Consider the following 12103-nt stretch of genomic DNA (forward strand, 5'->3'; position numbering starts at 1 on the left):
GAGTATAGAAGAAATGGAGGCATGGAGAAGGGTCTAGTATGCATGAATTCAGACCCCCTGAAAGACAGCAGGGGGAGAATGTGTGAAAGCGATGTTTGAGGAGAAAGGCCAAGAATTTTTCAAATGGCTGAAAGAAGCATGAAATGACAGAAGCATGAAATACTACAAAGCACGATAAATACAGAGGAAAACATATCTAGGCACGCATCACACCCAAGCCACTGTTAGGAGAAAACTCGGCCAGAGAATAGAAATTACCTCCACAGCACCAATGGGACCGATGGATGGTTCCCAGCAGAGCCAGCAGGAGCCAGAAGATAGTGCTGTGACTTCCTCAGTGCACTCGGGAGAAAACCAAAAACAGCACTCCAGATCTGCAAACCTATAATTCTGCAGAGCAAAACACAGCCTCGGAAAGTGGAAATGAGAAAAGACGCTTTAGAAAAATACTGATAGATTTCAGGACTCTGGTCATAAACGGGAGGAAGTTCTAAAGGACATTAAAGCTAAGAAATGTAGAGAGAAAGAAATCGCAATGAAAAATAACATATGCAAATAAATCAAAATTAAAATCACCAGCATGAAACAAAGTAGTAATGTCATGTGAAGTGTAAAAAGACACATAGAGGTAAACATGTCAAAACAGTAGCAAACAAGTTGATATGCAAAAGGTTGAATTAAACTTTGAAGGACCTTACACTGACTAGGAAGAAAAAGCACTGATTTATATTAAGTTTTAATATCAATTTTAGGATAATCATTGGTGAAAAATTGTTTCAAGAAAGCAAAATGAGTTAAAAGAGGGGAAAATGGGGAAAAATTAACCCTAGAGAGTAATAAAGGAGAAAAAAGAAATTCAAATTTGTAAACATTTAATAAAATTGCCTAAAAAGACGTAGAAAATATATATGAATATATACGCATGTGTGTATCTTTTAGATACATATTTTGTGTTGTATGTAGATATTACATAGACATTCATGTGTTTGTATACAAATTAACAGACAAAAGAGGAAAATGAAGATCATCTCAATAAACACAGAAAAGTATATGTCAGAATTCATCATCCATTCACTTCAGCATTCCCCAAGTGGTTTAAACAAGTTCAACAGGTTACAGGATACAAAGTCAACATTAAAAACTCAGTTATATTTCTATATACTACCAATGACCAGTCCAAAATGCCATTTGTAATAGCATCAAAAATAATTAAATCCTTAGAAATATATTTTAACAAAAGAAGCGAGAGGCTTGTATTCTCAAAACCACATCGATGTAAAAAATTAAAGAAGACCTAAATGATGGAAAGACATCCTATGTTCATGGATTGGAACACTTACAGTTATAAATGGTGGTATTCCCGGATGTGATGGCAATCTGCTTGTGACATCTGTCACCCCACTGATCGCCAGGGTTGATTTGGTTGATCTGGATGGCTAGCCAGATGTCCCCGTCCTCCCTCACCACTCCACGTGCAGCCTCCTGAAGCTGTGCACTGGGTCGAAGAGGATGACCTTCCCCAACAGAGGAGGACTGCTCCTCCGTCGAGGGTATGTGAGTAGCTGCACTCCCCTGCTTGAAGCTCCAACCAAGCTCTAAAGGTCCCTAAAACGGTGGGACTCCTCAAAATGATATACAGATTCAACTTGACCCTACCAAGATCCCAACTAGATTTTTTTTAATTCACAAGCCAATCCTGAAAATCATACAGAAATGCAAGTGATCAGTAATAGCCAAAATAATTTTGAAAAAGAAGAACAAAGAGAACTCACACTTCCCAGTTTCAAAACTTACAAAGCTACAATACTACAAACGACAATAATCGAGGCACTGGGATACCGGGGGAAGGCTGGACATAAATAACTGGAATATAATTAAAAATCTGGAACCAAATCCTTAAGTTTGTGGTCAATCGCTTTTAAGAAATCAATGTTGGGACAGCTGGATATTCACATGCCAAAGAACAAAGTGGGACCGTTAATATCGTACACAAAAATGAACTCAAAATAGGTCATAGACCTAAATGTATGAGCTAAAAGCCATAAAACATTAAAACACTGGGGTAAATGTTCATGATTTTAGGTTAGGAAATATACCCCTAACTACGTCATCAAAACTGAAAGCTTTCGTGTGGCACTTGACGCAGTCAAGAAACTGGAGACTCCCAAAATGGGAGAAGATATTGGCAAAACATACATCTGATCAGGGACATGTATCCAGAATATATGAAGAACTCTTAAAACTCAACGATCAGGAGACAAAATGCCAAATTAAAACGTGAGCAAAGGATCTGAATAGACATTTCTCCAACAACGTGCAAATAGCCAACAAGCACACAAGAAGGTGTTTGGTATCACTAGCCATTAGGGAAACGCAAATCAAAACCACAGTGAGATGCCAGTTCGTGCCCACCGGCACAGCTGACATTGTCTTCGAAAACAGAACAAAACCGACAATAACAAGCACTGGTAAGGATGTGGAAAAATTAGAGGCCTCATACCAAGCCGGTACGATTGGACAACTGGTCAGGCTCTTCGGAAAACAGGTCAGCGGCTCTTCCAAGTGTCAAACGAGAGAGGCCCTCGGTATGCGTCCAAGAGGAATGAAAACATACGTCCGCAGGGAAGCCGTGCACAAATTCTCAGGGCCACCTTATTCATAAGGGCCCAAAGGCGGAAAACTCACGCCCATCAGTGGATGAATGAACAAGCAAAATGCAGCCGATTCATCCAACGGAATATTACTTGATCACAAAAAGGCTTGAATTTCCGATACGCGTTGCAATGTGGATAAACCCTGAAGACCTCACAGTAAGTGAAGAGACCACCTAGGATAGCACTCTCATTATGTGAAGGGTCCGGAACAGGTAAATCTGTAGAGACAGAACGTAAATTCGAGCTGTCAGAGCTGTGGGGGTGGGGAGAATATGAGAGTGACCGCTGATGAGCACGAGGCTGGTCTCGGGACGAGGAAGCGCTCTGGGACCATGGTGACGTCTGCACAGCGCGCTTTATGGACGTGAATTACATCTCGGTATAGCTGTTATTACATAAGAGGGACTTGTTAAAGACATTTTCTTAAACTCACTTAAACACTGGAGCGTCTCCCTCATTTGTAAAGTGGTGGGTTGCCGGGGTTATGGACACGCTTGCTGGCCGTAAGAAGCGAATGTGGTCATGTGTTATATATGTCCCGGGAAGAATACCTAAACGGTAAGCACTGTGGGGTTACTCGTGGACGTCTGAGGCTCTGGACACGGGTGTGGAAGAGCTGCTCCCAAACACCGGCTGACTGGCAGCGTGGGACAGTGACCCCTCAGAGAGGTCAGGCGGGTGCCGCGGCCCCGGGGGACGGAGGGAGCCCTCACGGGGCGAGAGGGTATGTGCAGAGCCCAGTACCGGTCCGGCACGCGTGGGGTTAATACGAAAAATTCCTCCAGGGCCCTGAACCGCCCAGACAAGCGCGGAAGCCCTGCCCGGCTGCACGGTGCTCAGTCTGCACCCCGCGGACCCCTTCCTCTCTGCCTTCCTGCGGCATGCAGGACAGGTGCACGTGGGTATGCCTCCCCTTTGCGAGCGGAAGCTAAGGACGGACTCGGCAGCCCTTCCGACGAGCCGTCCCTGGTTCCCACAGCTCTGTGGGTCATCTGGGCACGTGGAAACCCCCTCTGACTCACTGAGGACATTGAAGGCGCCTTCCGCCCGCTCAGGAAGCTTGTGTGGGCTCGCACGGGCCCGCGTGAATTCCCCGTAAGAGTCTTCTTTGCCGCTGGGCTGTCTGGACTTCTTGGGGACGTGCCCATCCCCTCCCTGCTGCAGCCACGCAGCCCCATGAGTCCCCAGCTTGGCAAAGCCCCCGGCCCCAACAGCTCAGTGTCCGAGTCATCCTGGCGGTGGGCTGCCGGGGGAGGCCCCCTGGGGTGGATCCCACGTGCAGGAGACTTTACAAAACCTCACCGGGTGGAGCCCTTTCTGGGACACAGTGTCTCAAAGCCGCAACGACCCGTCCCCACCTTCAGCCGCCACCCTGACGTGTGGGTGTGCCGTCAGAGGGCAGCGGGGTGGGAGCCAAGGGGACGGTGGTACTGGTCCCTAAAGCCAGGCCTTGGCCACCGATGTCCTTAATTTGCCAGACTTAGTATCTGAATCAGTGTTTATGCAGAGTGAGGAGTAGGGTGGAGGCAGGAGGGCTCACCCCAGAAAGGCCACATCTAAGACTCTCTGCAACAGGCAGACTCCCCAATATGCTGAAGGGAGCACATCAGAAATGCTTGTCGTGGCTTTGCCAGTAATTACGAGAAAATGGACACAGCACAAATGTCCATCGGTAAGGAGCACTTAGACGGAAGATCAAACGGCATGGCTAAGAAGCCAGGGGTGACACATACTGGGAGTGATCCTGTTTATAAAATATAAGACCAGGTGCATACACGGATCTGCACAGACACACGCACGCCTGCCGGGAAACCTGCCCGAAGGACAGCACGGGGCCAGCGGTTGCCTGTGGGGAGGACAGCGGTGTGGACAGGAGGGGCGGAGAGAGCGTCACTTGTCCAGGGGACCCTCTGTTTCGATTTCCACCAGGAGGACCTGTGTGCCCCACTGTGGGATGAACACACGTGTGAGAGTAGGGAGAAGGCACGTATACGTGCCCCGTGGCGAGGTTACAGCCAGTCACGCCTGAAACAGCGGCCTGGGCCATCCCTTCCTGACGCCACGGGGAACTCCGCTAAAAATACGTGTCGGGACGGCAGCAGGGCCAGCACCTGTGGGCTCCGTGTCCAGGGTCACACCCGGGCACTCACTGCCTTTGGGGCCTGTGTCCGTGTGTCCCCACACACCCATGCCAGCATCAGCCTACGGTCTGGGCACCTCCGGGTGGGAAGATGGGCCAACAGCATCATGGGAGCACAAGAGAGACAAGAGAGACACAAGGACGCCGTGTCCCCCTGGAGCATCATCCGTCGGCCAGGACCCCCGCCAGTGAGGGCTCTGTGTGTTTTGCATCAGACAGGTGACCTTGCCACACGGCAAACCTTTGTCTGTGGGGTATGGCGGGACAGGGAACAGAGCAGCGGGGCCAAATCGCAGCGTCTGATTTCCAGATGGGGAAGTGTGAGCGCGTTACCTGGAGTATTTTTAGATACGTAAATACGAGCAGGCCATTTAGGCCCCCCCATCAGCCAGGTGGGCAGCTGCACGCTACTCGGCGGGTTTCCCCAAAGGGCCAAGAGAGCAGGACTCCAGTCGAAGACAGGCCGGCCATGGTGCGGGCCCTTGTCCTGCTAAAGGCCAGCCAGAAGGACAGTGGGAGGGGTTGTGAACAACACAGACTCCCGTCCACAAAGAGAAGGGGGAGGGACCTTCTTGTGCTCGAGATCTCAGCACCGTGGACCGGAGACCCCAGCCTGATGACCCGAAGGTGAGAACACAGCCGAGAAGAGCCCGCCCCCCACCCACAGAAGCCCAGGAAAGTTCCGGTAGACGCGTGTGGACACCTCCCAACACCCCAAAGACACATCCTTCAATACCACCTGTCAAGGGTGGGAATGCCCGTGTGCCTTCTTAAAATCTTCCCGAGAACTTGCAGGGAAACAGGAGAAGCCCGGGAGAGGAGCAGGCACGGCCCCCAAAAAGCCGGGGGTTCCCCGAAGGATCAGTGCAGGACCCAGGGAGGCCCGTGCACCGGCACCCCGGAAGCTGGGTCTGAAACAGGGGTGCCGACAGAACACTCCATGGCAGGAGAGTCTGAAAAACGGGGTCTGTAACACATAACAGGTGAGGCACAGGCTTGAACACGGAAAAAACAACAGATTTGAAAGTCCAGGAAAACCCAGAAAACTGTGCATTCCTTGTTTCTCCTGTGACTGATATGGACCAAACTCCCCACATGTAAACATTTCATTTATTTCCAAATTAGGATAATATATATATATATGTACATAAAATATGAAGACTGGGGATGCTGGGCAGCTCAGTCGGTCAAGCGTCCAACTTGGGCTCAGGTCACGATCTCTCGATTCGTGAGGTCGAGCCCCGCGTCGGGCTCTGTGCTGACAGCTCAGGGCCTGGAGCTGCTTGGGATTCTGTGTCTCCCTCTCTCCCTGCCCCTCCCCTGCTCACATTCTGCCTCTGTCTCTCTCTTTCGGAGATAAATAAACAGTGAAATATGAAGACTGAATTTTGGTTACAGAACAGGATGTAAGCACTTTACGCCCCAATGACGGGAAAGTAAACCAGGGCCGTAGGAGGAGGTCAGGGGACAGAGCCGTGCAGGGCGAGACAGTGCTGTGACTGCCGTATCGAGGGCAAAGAAATAAAAACGTCGTGCAAAGGGCTCGTGCTGTAACCGCTCCTTGTCACGAGGGTAAAAGGGGTGAGAACATATATAATCTCACTGGAGGGACGGAGCGGCAGGGAGCGAGGCCAGAGCGAGCTGATCAGAGCAAGACCGCACGCAGGACCGCCGTCACCGACGGGCTCCCTGGAGGGGGCTCCCTGGAGGCGGAAGCCCAGTGGACATTTCTGGACTCGTGGGGAGCGCCCTCGAGGACCACGTCTGCCCCCAGACCCCCTCCTGGCCTGTTGGTCTCCTGCTCGAAGGGACCGGGTGGAGGTTACGTCTCTGGGTGTAATGAGACTCCCCCGGAACCAAGCCCGGCAGACGACAAACCCAGCGTTGTGGGGACAGGGCATCACGCAGCCGGCCGCCGAGCAGGTGTTCTGGGTGCTGGGCGAGGCGGCCGGGCCCTGCAGCGCTCCGTCCCTCGCCGGCGGAGAGGACCAATGCTCACTGCCCGGGGCTGGCGGACCGGAGACCCCGGGGGGCCTTGCTGGCCGTAACCATGAGGGAAGGGTGTCCCCCCGCATTGTTCTGTGGGGTTGGGGGCCAAGGAACACTCTTCTGTCTCCCCTCCCCTGGTCTCCACCAGCCTGTGTCTGGGCGCCTCTCTGCCTCCAGCCCACACCCCGCGTCACCAGCGCGGCTCCCGCTCCTGGCAGCCACGGGTCACCTCCCCACCACACCCTTCGGCCGCGTCTTCACCTCTGACGGCCACGCTGCCTTTGTCAACCGCCTTCAAAGCTGCCCAGTGCTCCGTCCGCCCCGCCAAGCGCTCCCAGGGCTGCAGGGAACCGGGCAGGGGCCCCAGGCAGAGCCGGGCTTCCACGCGTGTGCGGAGGAAAGCACGGCTGAAAGCCAAACCCCGGGAGCCCGGGTGGGGGTGCCCTCCGCCCTCCCATTCACAGAGCTGGCAGGGGCCATCCGTCACACGCCAGCTGTGCCCACATTCTCTCCTCACCCACAGGGATCCCGGACTCGTGGACCTGCCCGTGTGCCCGCGTGGAGGGCCGCCTCAGGTGGGAGGCTGACCCGTGTGCGGGCACAGCACTGGCGAGGCCCCTGCCGGGGCCCTGGGCACCCCGCACGCCCCGGGACAGCCTCACCCCGCCACCCCAGGCCCCCCGGGCCCCCTCCCCGTCCGGTGCCCTGCTCCCCAGCAGCGGCCACACCTGAGGCAGACGCTCACTACACACGCATCAGGTGCCCACGGCTCTAAAGGCACCGGGGTCCCCGTGGAAATCGTTGTACGTGTTTAGAGCATGTCAGTGGAACCTGGTGTGGAAGGAGGGCCCTGCACGGCCTGCAGGGTCCCGGTCATCTGTGTCACAAAGCTCCTGCTCGGGGCTCAGAAACTGAAGCCACTTGACGTCACGGGCAGGTGCCATGAGGCGTGACAGCTGGGAGGCGGGGACCACCTGCGGGACGGGACCTGTGAATCGGTGGCCCCGAACAGCGGGAGCCGATCACGTTCCAACACCTTCATCCTGTGATGATGTTCTCAAGAACGTGACACTTCTTGGGGTGCCTGGAGGCTCAGTCAGTTAAGCATCTGACTTCGGCTCAGGTCACCATCTCACGGCTCCTGAGTTCGAGCCCCGCGTCGGGCTCCGTGCTGACAGCTCGGAGCCTGGAGCCTGTTTCGGATTCTGTGTCTCCTTCTCTCTCTGCCCCTCCCCTGCTCACACTGTCTCTCTCTCTCTCAAAAATAAAGAAACATTAAAAATTAAAAAAAAAAAAGAATGTGACACTTTTTTTCGTTTAGAAGAGGAAAGCAAAGTCGGGTAGAAGCTGAACATTATCAAGGCCTGGGAGGGGAGGCGGCAGGGCGCGCGCCGGCTGGTGTTTAACAAAAGAATTAGCGGGGAACTTGGGCCACGGAAGGGAAAGCACAGTTGGCCTCCTGAGTCCCTCTGTCACGGAAGGAGGACACTGAGGGCAGGACCCTGGACGCAGAGGAAACCAAGCTGGCGGCACATTCACAGTTTGCTTTTCCGTTCACGAGTGACAGCAACTGCTCTTTTCACGTGAAAAGATCTCATGTGCTTCACCAAAGAAGGTCACGAAGCGTCACCAGGCCAGGTGCGTCTTCCCTCTGGCCACCGACCTGCCGTCCGGGGTCCCCGTCCCCACCTGGACACGGAATGCTTCCATGAGGATCTCCGGAAGTGCGTGGGAAGGAACCTGCCGCCCGGGGCTCGCGCACCCCACGGGGGTCGGGGGGGGTGAAGGGGGCCGGGCGTCAGCGCTCGCGGGAGGGGGAAGCGGGGTGGCAACGACCCCCCACCGCGTCTGCACAGCTCTCCAGCAGCACAGGGTCTCGAGCGAGCGATGTGAAGAAAAATGATCACTCTCCCCTTTTAATGCTTTTGTGCTACTTTGGTAGCATCTTCCCCTGATTCCGAAAAGTGTTGACATCTTACTCGGGGTGTCTTGGGTTCCTGGGGCTGCCCTGACAAATTACCGCAGATTAGGTGGCTTCAAACAACAGAAACGTACTCTCTCACAGACTAAAGCTTTCCCCCCACAGAGGGGCATCGGCCTGGCACCCGTGAGACCCCCCCCCCCAGCATCGCTGCAAATGGTCTCGGCGCATCAGGAATCTGCACACGGGGTCCCCTGCTTCCCCCGAATTCACGGGAACGTCTGAGGCCCCACTCACGACATGTCACGTCTCTGCTAATCGGGCTTTCTGCGAACGTGGCAACGAGGAGCCTGACGGACGGCGTGGCAAGTGCGGAGTCTGGTCCGCCCGGAGCGCCGTTCTCCGCAGGACGGGCACGCAGAGGTCCATGATCCAGAACTGGGTCCCGGAGGGGCCGTGGCGGGTCAGGATCGGCAGCCCCACCCGCGCCCGGAGCTGCTCCGAGGGGTCACCCCCGTGCCCTGCGGGCTCCCCTGACCCAGGCCCTTCCTCGAAGGGGCGCCTGGGGTGCCTCACCTGGCCCACCGCCACGGGCGCTCCTGAGGGGGGCAGGGTCTGTGCCCCCGGCCCGTCCTCCGGTCTCGGGGCCTCCGTGAGGCCCCACGGTTCTGCGAATCCCGTTTTGAAAACCTTCATGTTTGCTCATCGTGGACTTTTTGCACTCAGTTTTTTAAAATACCGCGTTAAAATAGCGTTTCCCTTGGATCCCGAGGTTTTTGCTGACCCGTCATTGCTGCACTCGAGGTCGGCCCCTTACGCCTCCAGCCGTGGCTGTAACCGTGGCCCAGACGCTGCCTTACACCGAAAACCACGGCAACGAGGACGCGACAGATGGCACCAGGGTGCCGTTTCGCCACACGGAGGAGGGCGTGCGCGTGCGGGAAGACCTAGGCTTGGCCACGCTCGGTGGGTCCTCAGCTGTGACCTGCCCCTGGGGAGGCCGGACCTGCACGCGGCCAGGCGGGCGGAGGGCAGAGGGTCCCCCCTGCGCACTCAGGTGTGTGGACATGGGGCTCCCCAACGCGGCGGCGGCTCAGGGAGCACGAGGCCAGGGAGGGAGGGCAGGGCCGCGCCGGCTGGAGCGGCTGGATCCAGCTGTCAGGGGCCAGCTGTGAGAACCTCTCCCCAGCTCCGCTCTCGTGACCTCCCGGCGGAGCTCGAATCGGCCGTGACGGCACAGCGGGAGGACCGGACGTGGCCCTGGAGAGTGCCGCCAATCGGGGCCCGGGGGGACTGCTTCAGGGAGCACAGGGCTGGCCTCCCCCCGAGAGCCCTGGCCGCGGACACCCAGGTCGGGCACTCCGGAAGGGGGTGCAGGGGCAGGCCGGCAGGGAGGCGGCCGGGGAGGTCCGGTGGGGCCTCCTCCGAGGCGGGGAACAGTGACCTCACCAGGCGGCAGGCCAGGCAGACCCAGGACGCATAGGGTCGCCCGTCTCACCCGGGGGTGCCACCGTCAACAGCTCACAGGGCGGGGCTGAGCAGCCTGCCCAGGGCGACGTTCGCGGGTGGCCGAGGTGAACGTCTACACGGCAGGCGGAGAGGAAACTTCCAGACGCGTTCAGAGAGTAGCCCCCTCAGCCAGCTGAGAAGTCAGACTGGCACCAGACTTCTCATCGGCAACCCCGGATTCCAGAAGACAACGGACTAACTACCACCTGCCAAGTGCTGGAGGAAAATCATTCTGAACCTGGGGTTCCGAGTCCAGCCCAGCCAGCACACCGCACACATCGCATGAAAACTCTCCGCCTGGACGTGGGTTTTCTGCAAGATAAGGCCACCCGGGGGCCCATTTTCTATCATTTTAAAAGAGAGAATCATAATGCAGTACATAGCAACCCAGACCCCCACTAATTTCCCGAAATGAAATAAAACACGACAGAACCCCTAAGCTAGTGACAAATTATGTTTGAGTATAAAATGTTAGACGCACGTCCGCACCGTAAGCTCTCAGCCTGCCGGCGACACGTCGTTGCCAAGCCAACTGGGACGTACTCGGGTGCCAGCGACGTCCCCCTTATCCCTGTGCTGACGTTTGACACTCTGCCCAGTGTGGGCAATGTGACTCAAGTCTCTTGCCGCACATCTTTTGCTAAGACGTCATAATGCATTTTGAAGGTGGCACAGAAGCTTTCTCCCATATAAACAAGCATCAGCAGAAAACCGTGTTTTGGAAGACATGCGCGTTCTGTCACCTGGTGCTGAACTCCAAGCCGCGTCTGCCGGGAAACGCTGGCCAGAGAGAGAGTCTGGGAGGCACATCCTGGGTGGCAATCAAACAAGACGGACGACAAAGACATTTTTAGGAACGTGAGTTCTCAGAGAGTTTCTCCCCACGAACCGCACAGGGATGTGTTTTTATTATTACCAAGATCATTTACGTACCATAAACCCCCACGTCAACGCGCACAGTTTTCAAGGTCACACCCCCATCATCGCCCTAATTCCAGAATCTATTCGTCACCCGCAGCTGAAGCCCCACACCCGACAGCTGTCACTCACCAGGCCGTTCCCCCGGCCCCTGACAACCCCTGAACTGCTTTCCGTTTCTGCGGATTCCTCTTTTCTGGACATTTCGGATAAATGGAATCATACAAAGGTAGCCTCTTCTTCTTCCCTCAACATAACGTTTTCAACTGTCATCCGTGTTGGAGCGAACATCAGTGCCTTGTCCCTTTCCGTGGCTGAGGAATGGTCCATTGCACGGATATACATCTGCTGCTGGACAATGGGCTGTTCCTGGTTTCCACTTAGGGGTTTTTAGGGTCATGCTGCTGGGAACACTCCTGTGCACGCTCTGTGTGGTTGTATATGTCCAATTGTCCCAGCTATGTATCCAAGAATAGAATTTCTGGGTCATACGGTTTCTGAGGAGCTACCAGACTGTCTTCCAAAGGCGTTGCACCATTTTGTGTCCCTGCAGTGTGGACAAGGTTCCCAGTTTTTCCACATCCCCGACCACACGTAGTAGCTGACGTTTTGGCTCTCACCGTCCCGGTGGATGTGAAGTGGCATCTCGCTGTGTGGGTTTAATTTGCTTTCCTCAAACGACCGAAGAAGCTGAGACACTTCCCAGGCGCTCGGTGCCCATCCACACATCCTCCTTGCCGAAATGTCTATTCAGAGGCTTTGCCATTTCTAATTATGTTGCTGGTCTTTTGGTTGTTGAGCTGTGAGTGTGCCTAGTATATCCTAGACACTAGGCCCTTATCGGATATGTGATGTGCAAATATTTTCTCCCACTCTGTGGGTTGTCTTTTCACTTCCGTGACGGTGTCCTTTGACACATGTAAGTTTTTCACTGTGATGAAGTCTGATTTTTTTTTCTTTGCTTGTGCTAAG

The 12103-nt window shown here is 54.9% G+C and overlaps 1 protein-coding gene across 1 annotated transcript in view; it reads left to right on the forward strand.

The window, feature by feature from the left end:
• The first annotated feature begins 6633 nt into the window (after positions 1–6633).
• LOC125158873 (collagen alpha-1(III) chain-like) overlaps positions 6634–12103 on the forward strand; it is a 31439-nt gene continuing 25969 nt past the window's right edge. The window contains exons 1-5 of the mRNA XM_047846374.1: positions 6634–6838; positions 6961–7216; positions 7307–7358; positions 9113–9167; positions 9530–9670. Of these exons, the coding sequence (XP_047702330.1) occupies positions 6634–6838; positions 6961–7216; positions 7307–7358; positions 9113–9167; positions 9530–9670 (709 nt within the window). The remainder of the gene's footprint in view (positions 6839–6960; positions 7217–7306; positions 7359–9112; positions 9168–9529; positions 9671–12103) is intronic.

This window comes from Prionailurus viverrinus, unplaced genomic scaffold, assembly GCF_022837055.1.
Source record: "Prionailurus viverrinus isolate Anna unplaced genomic scaffold, UM_Priviv_1.0 scaffold_39, whole genome shotgun sequence".
NCBI lineage: Eukaryota > Metazoa > Chordata > Mammalia > Carnivora > Felidae > Prionailurus > Prionailurus viverrinus.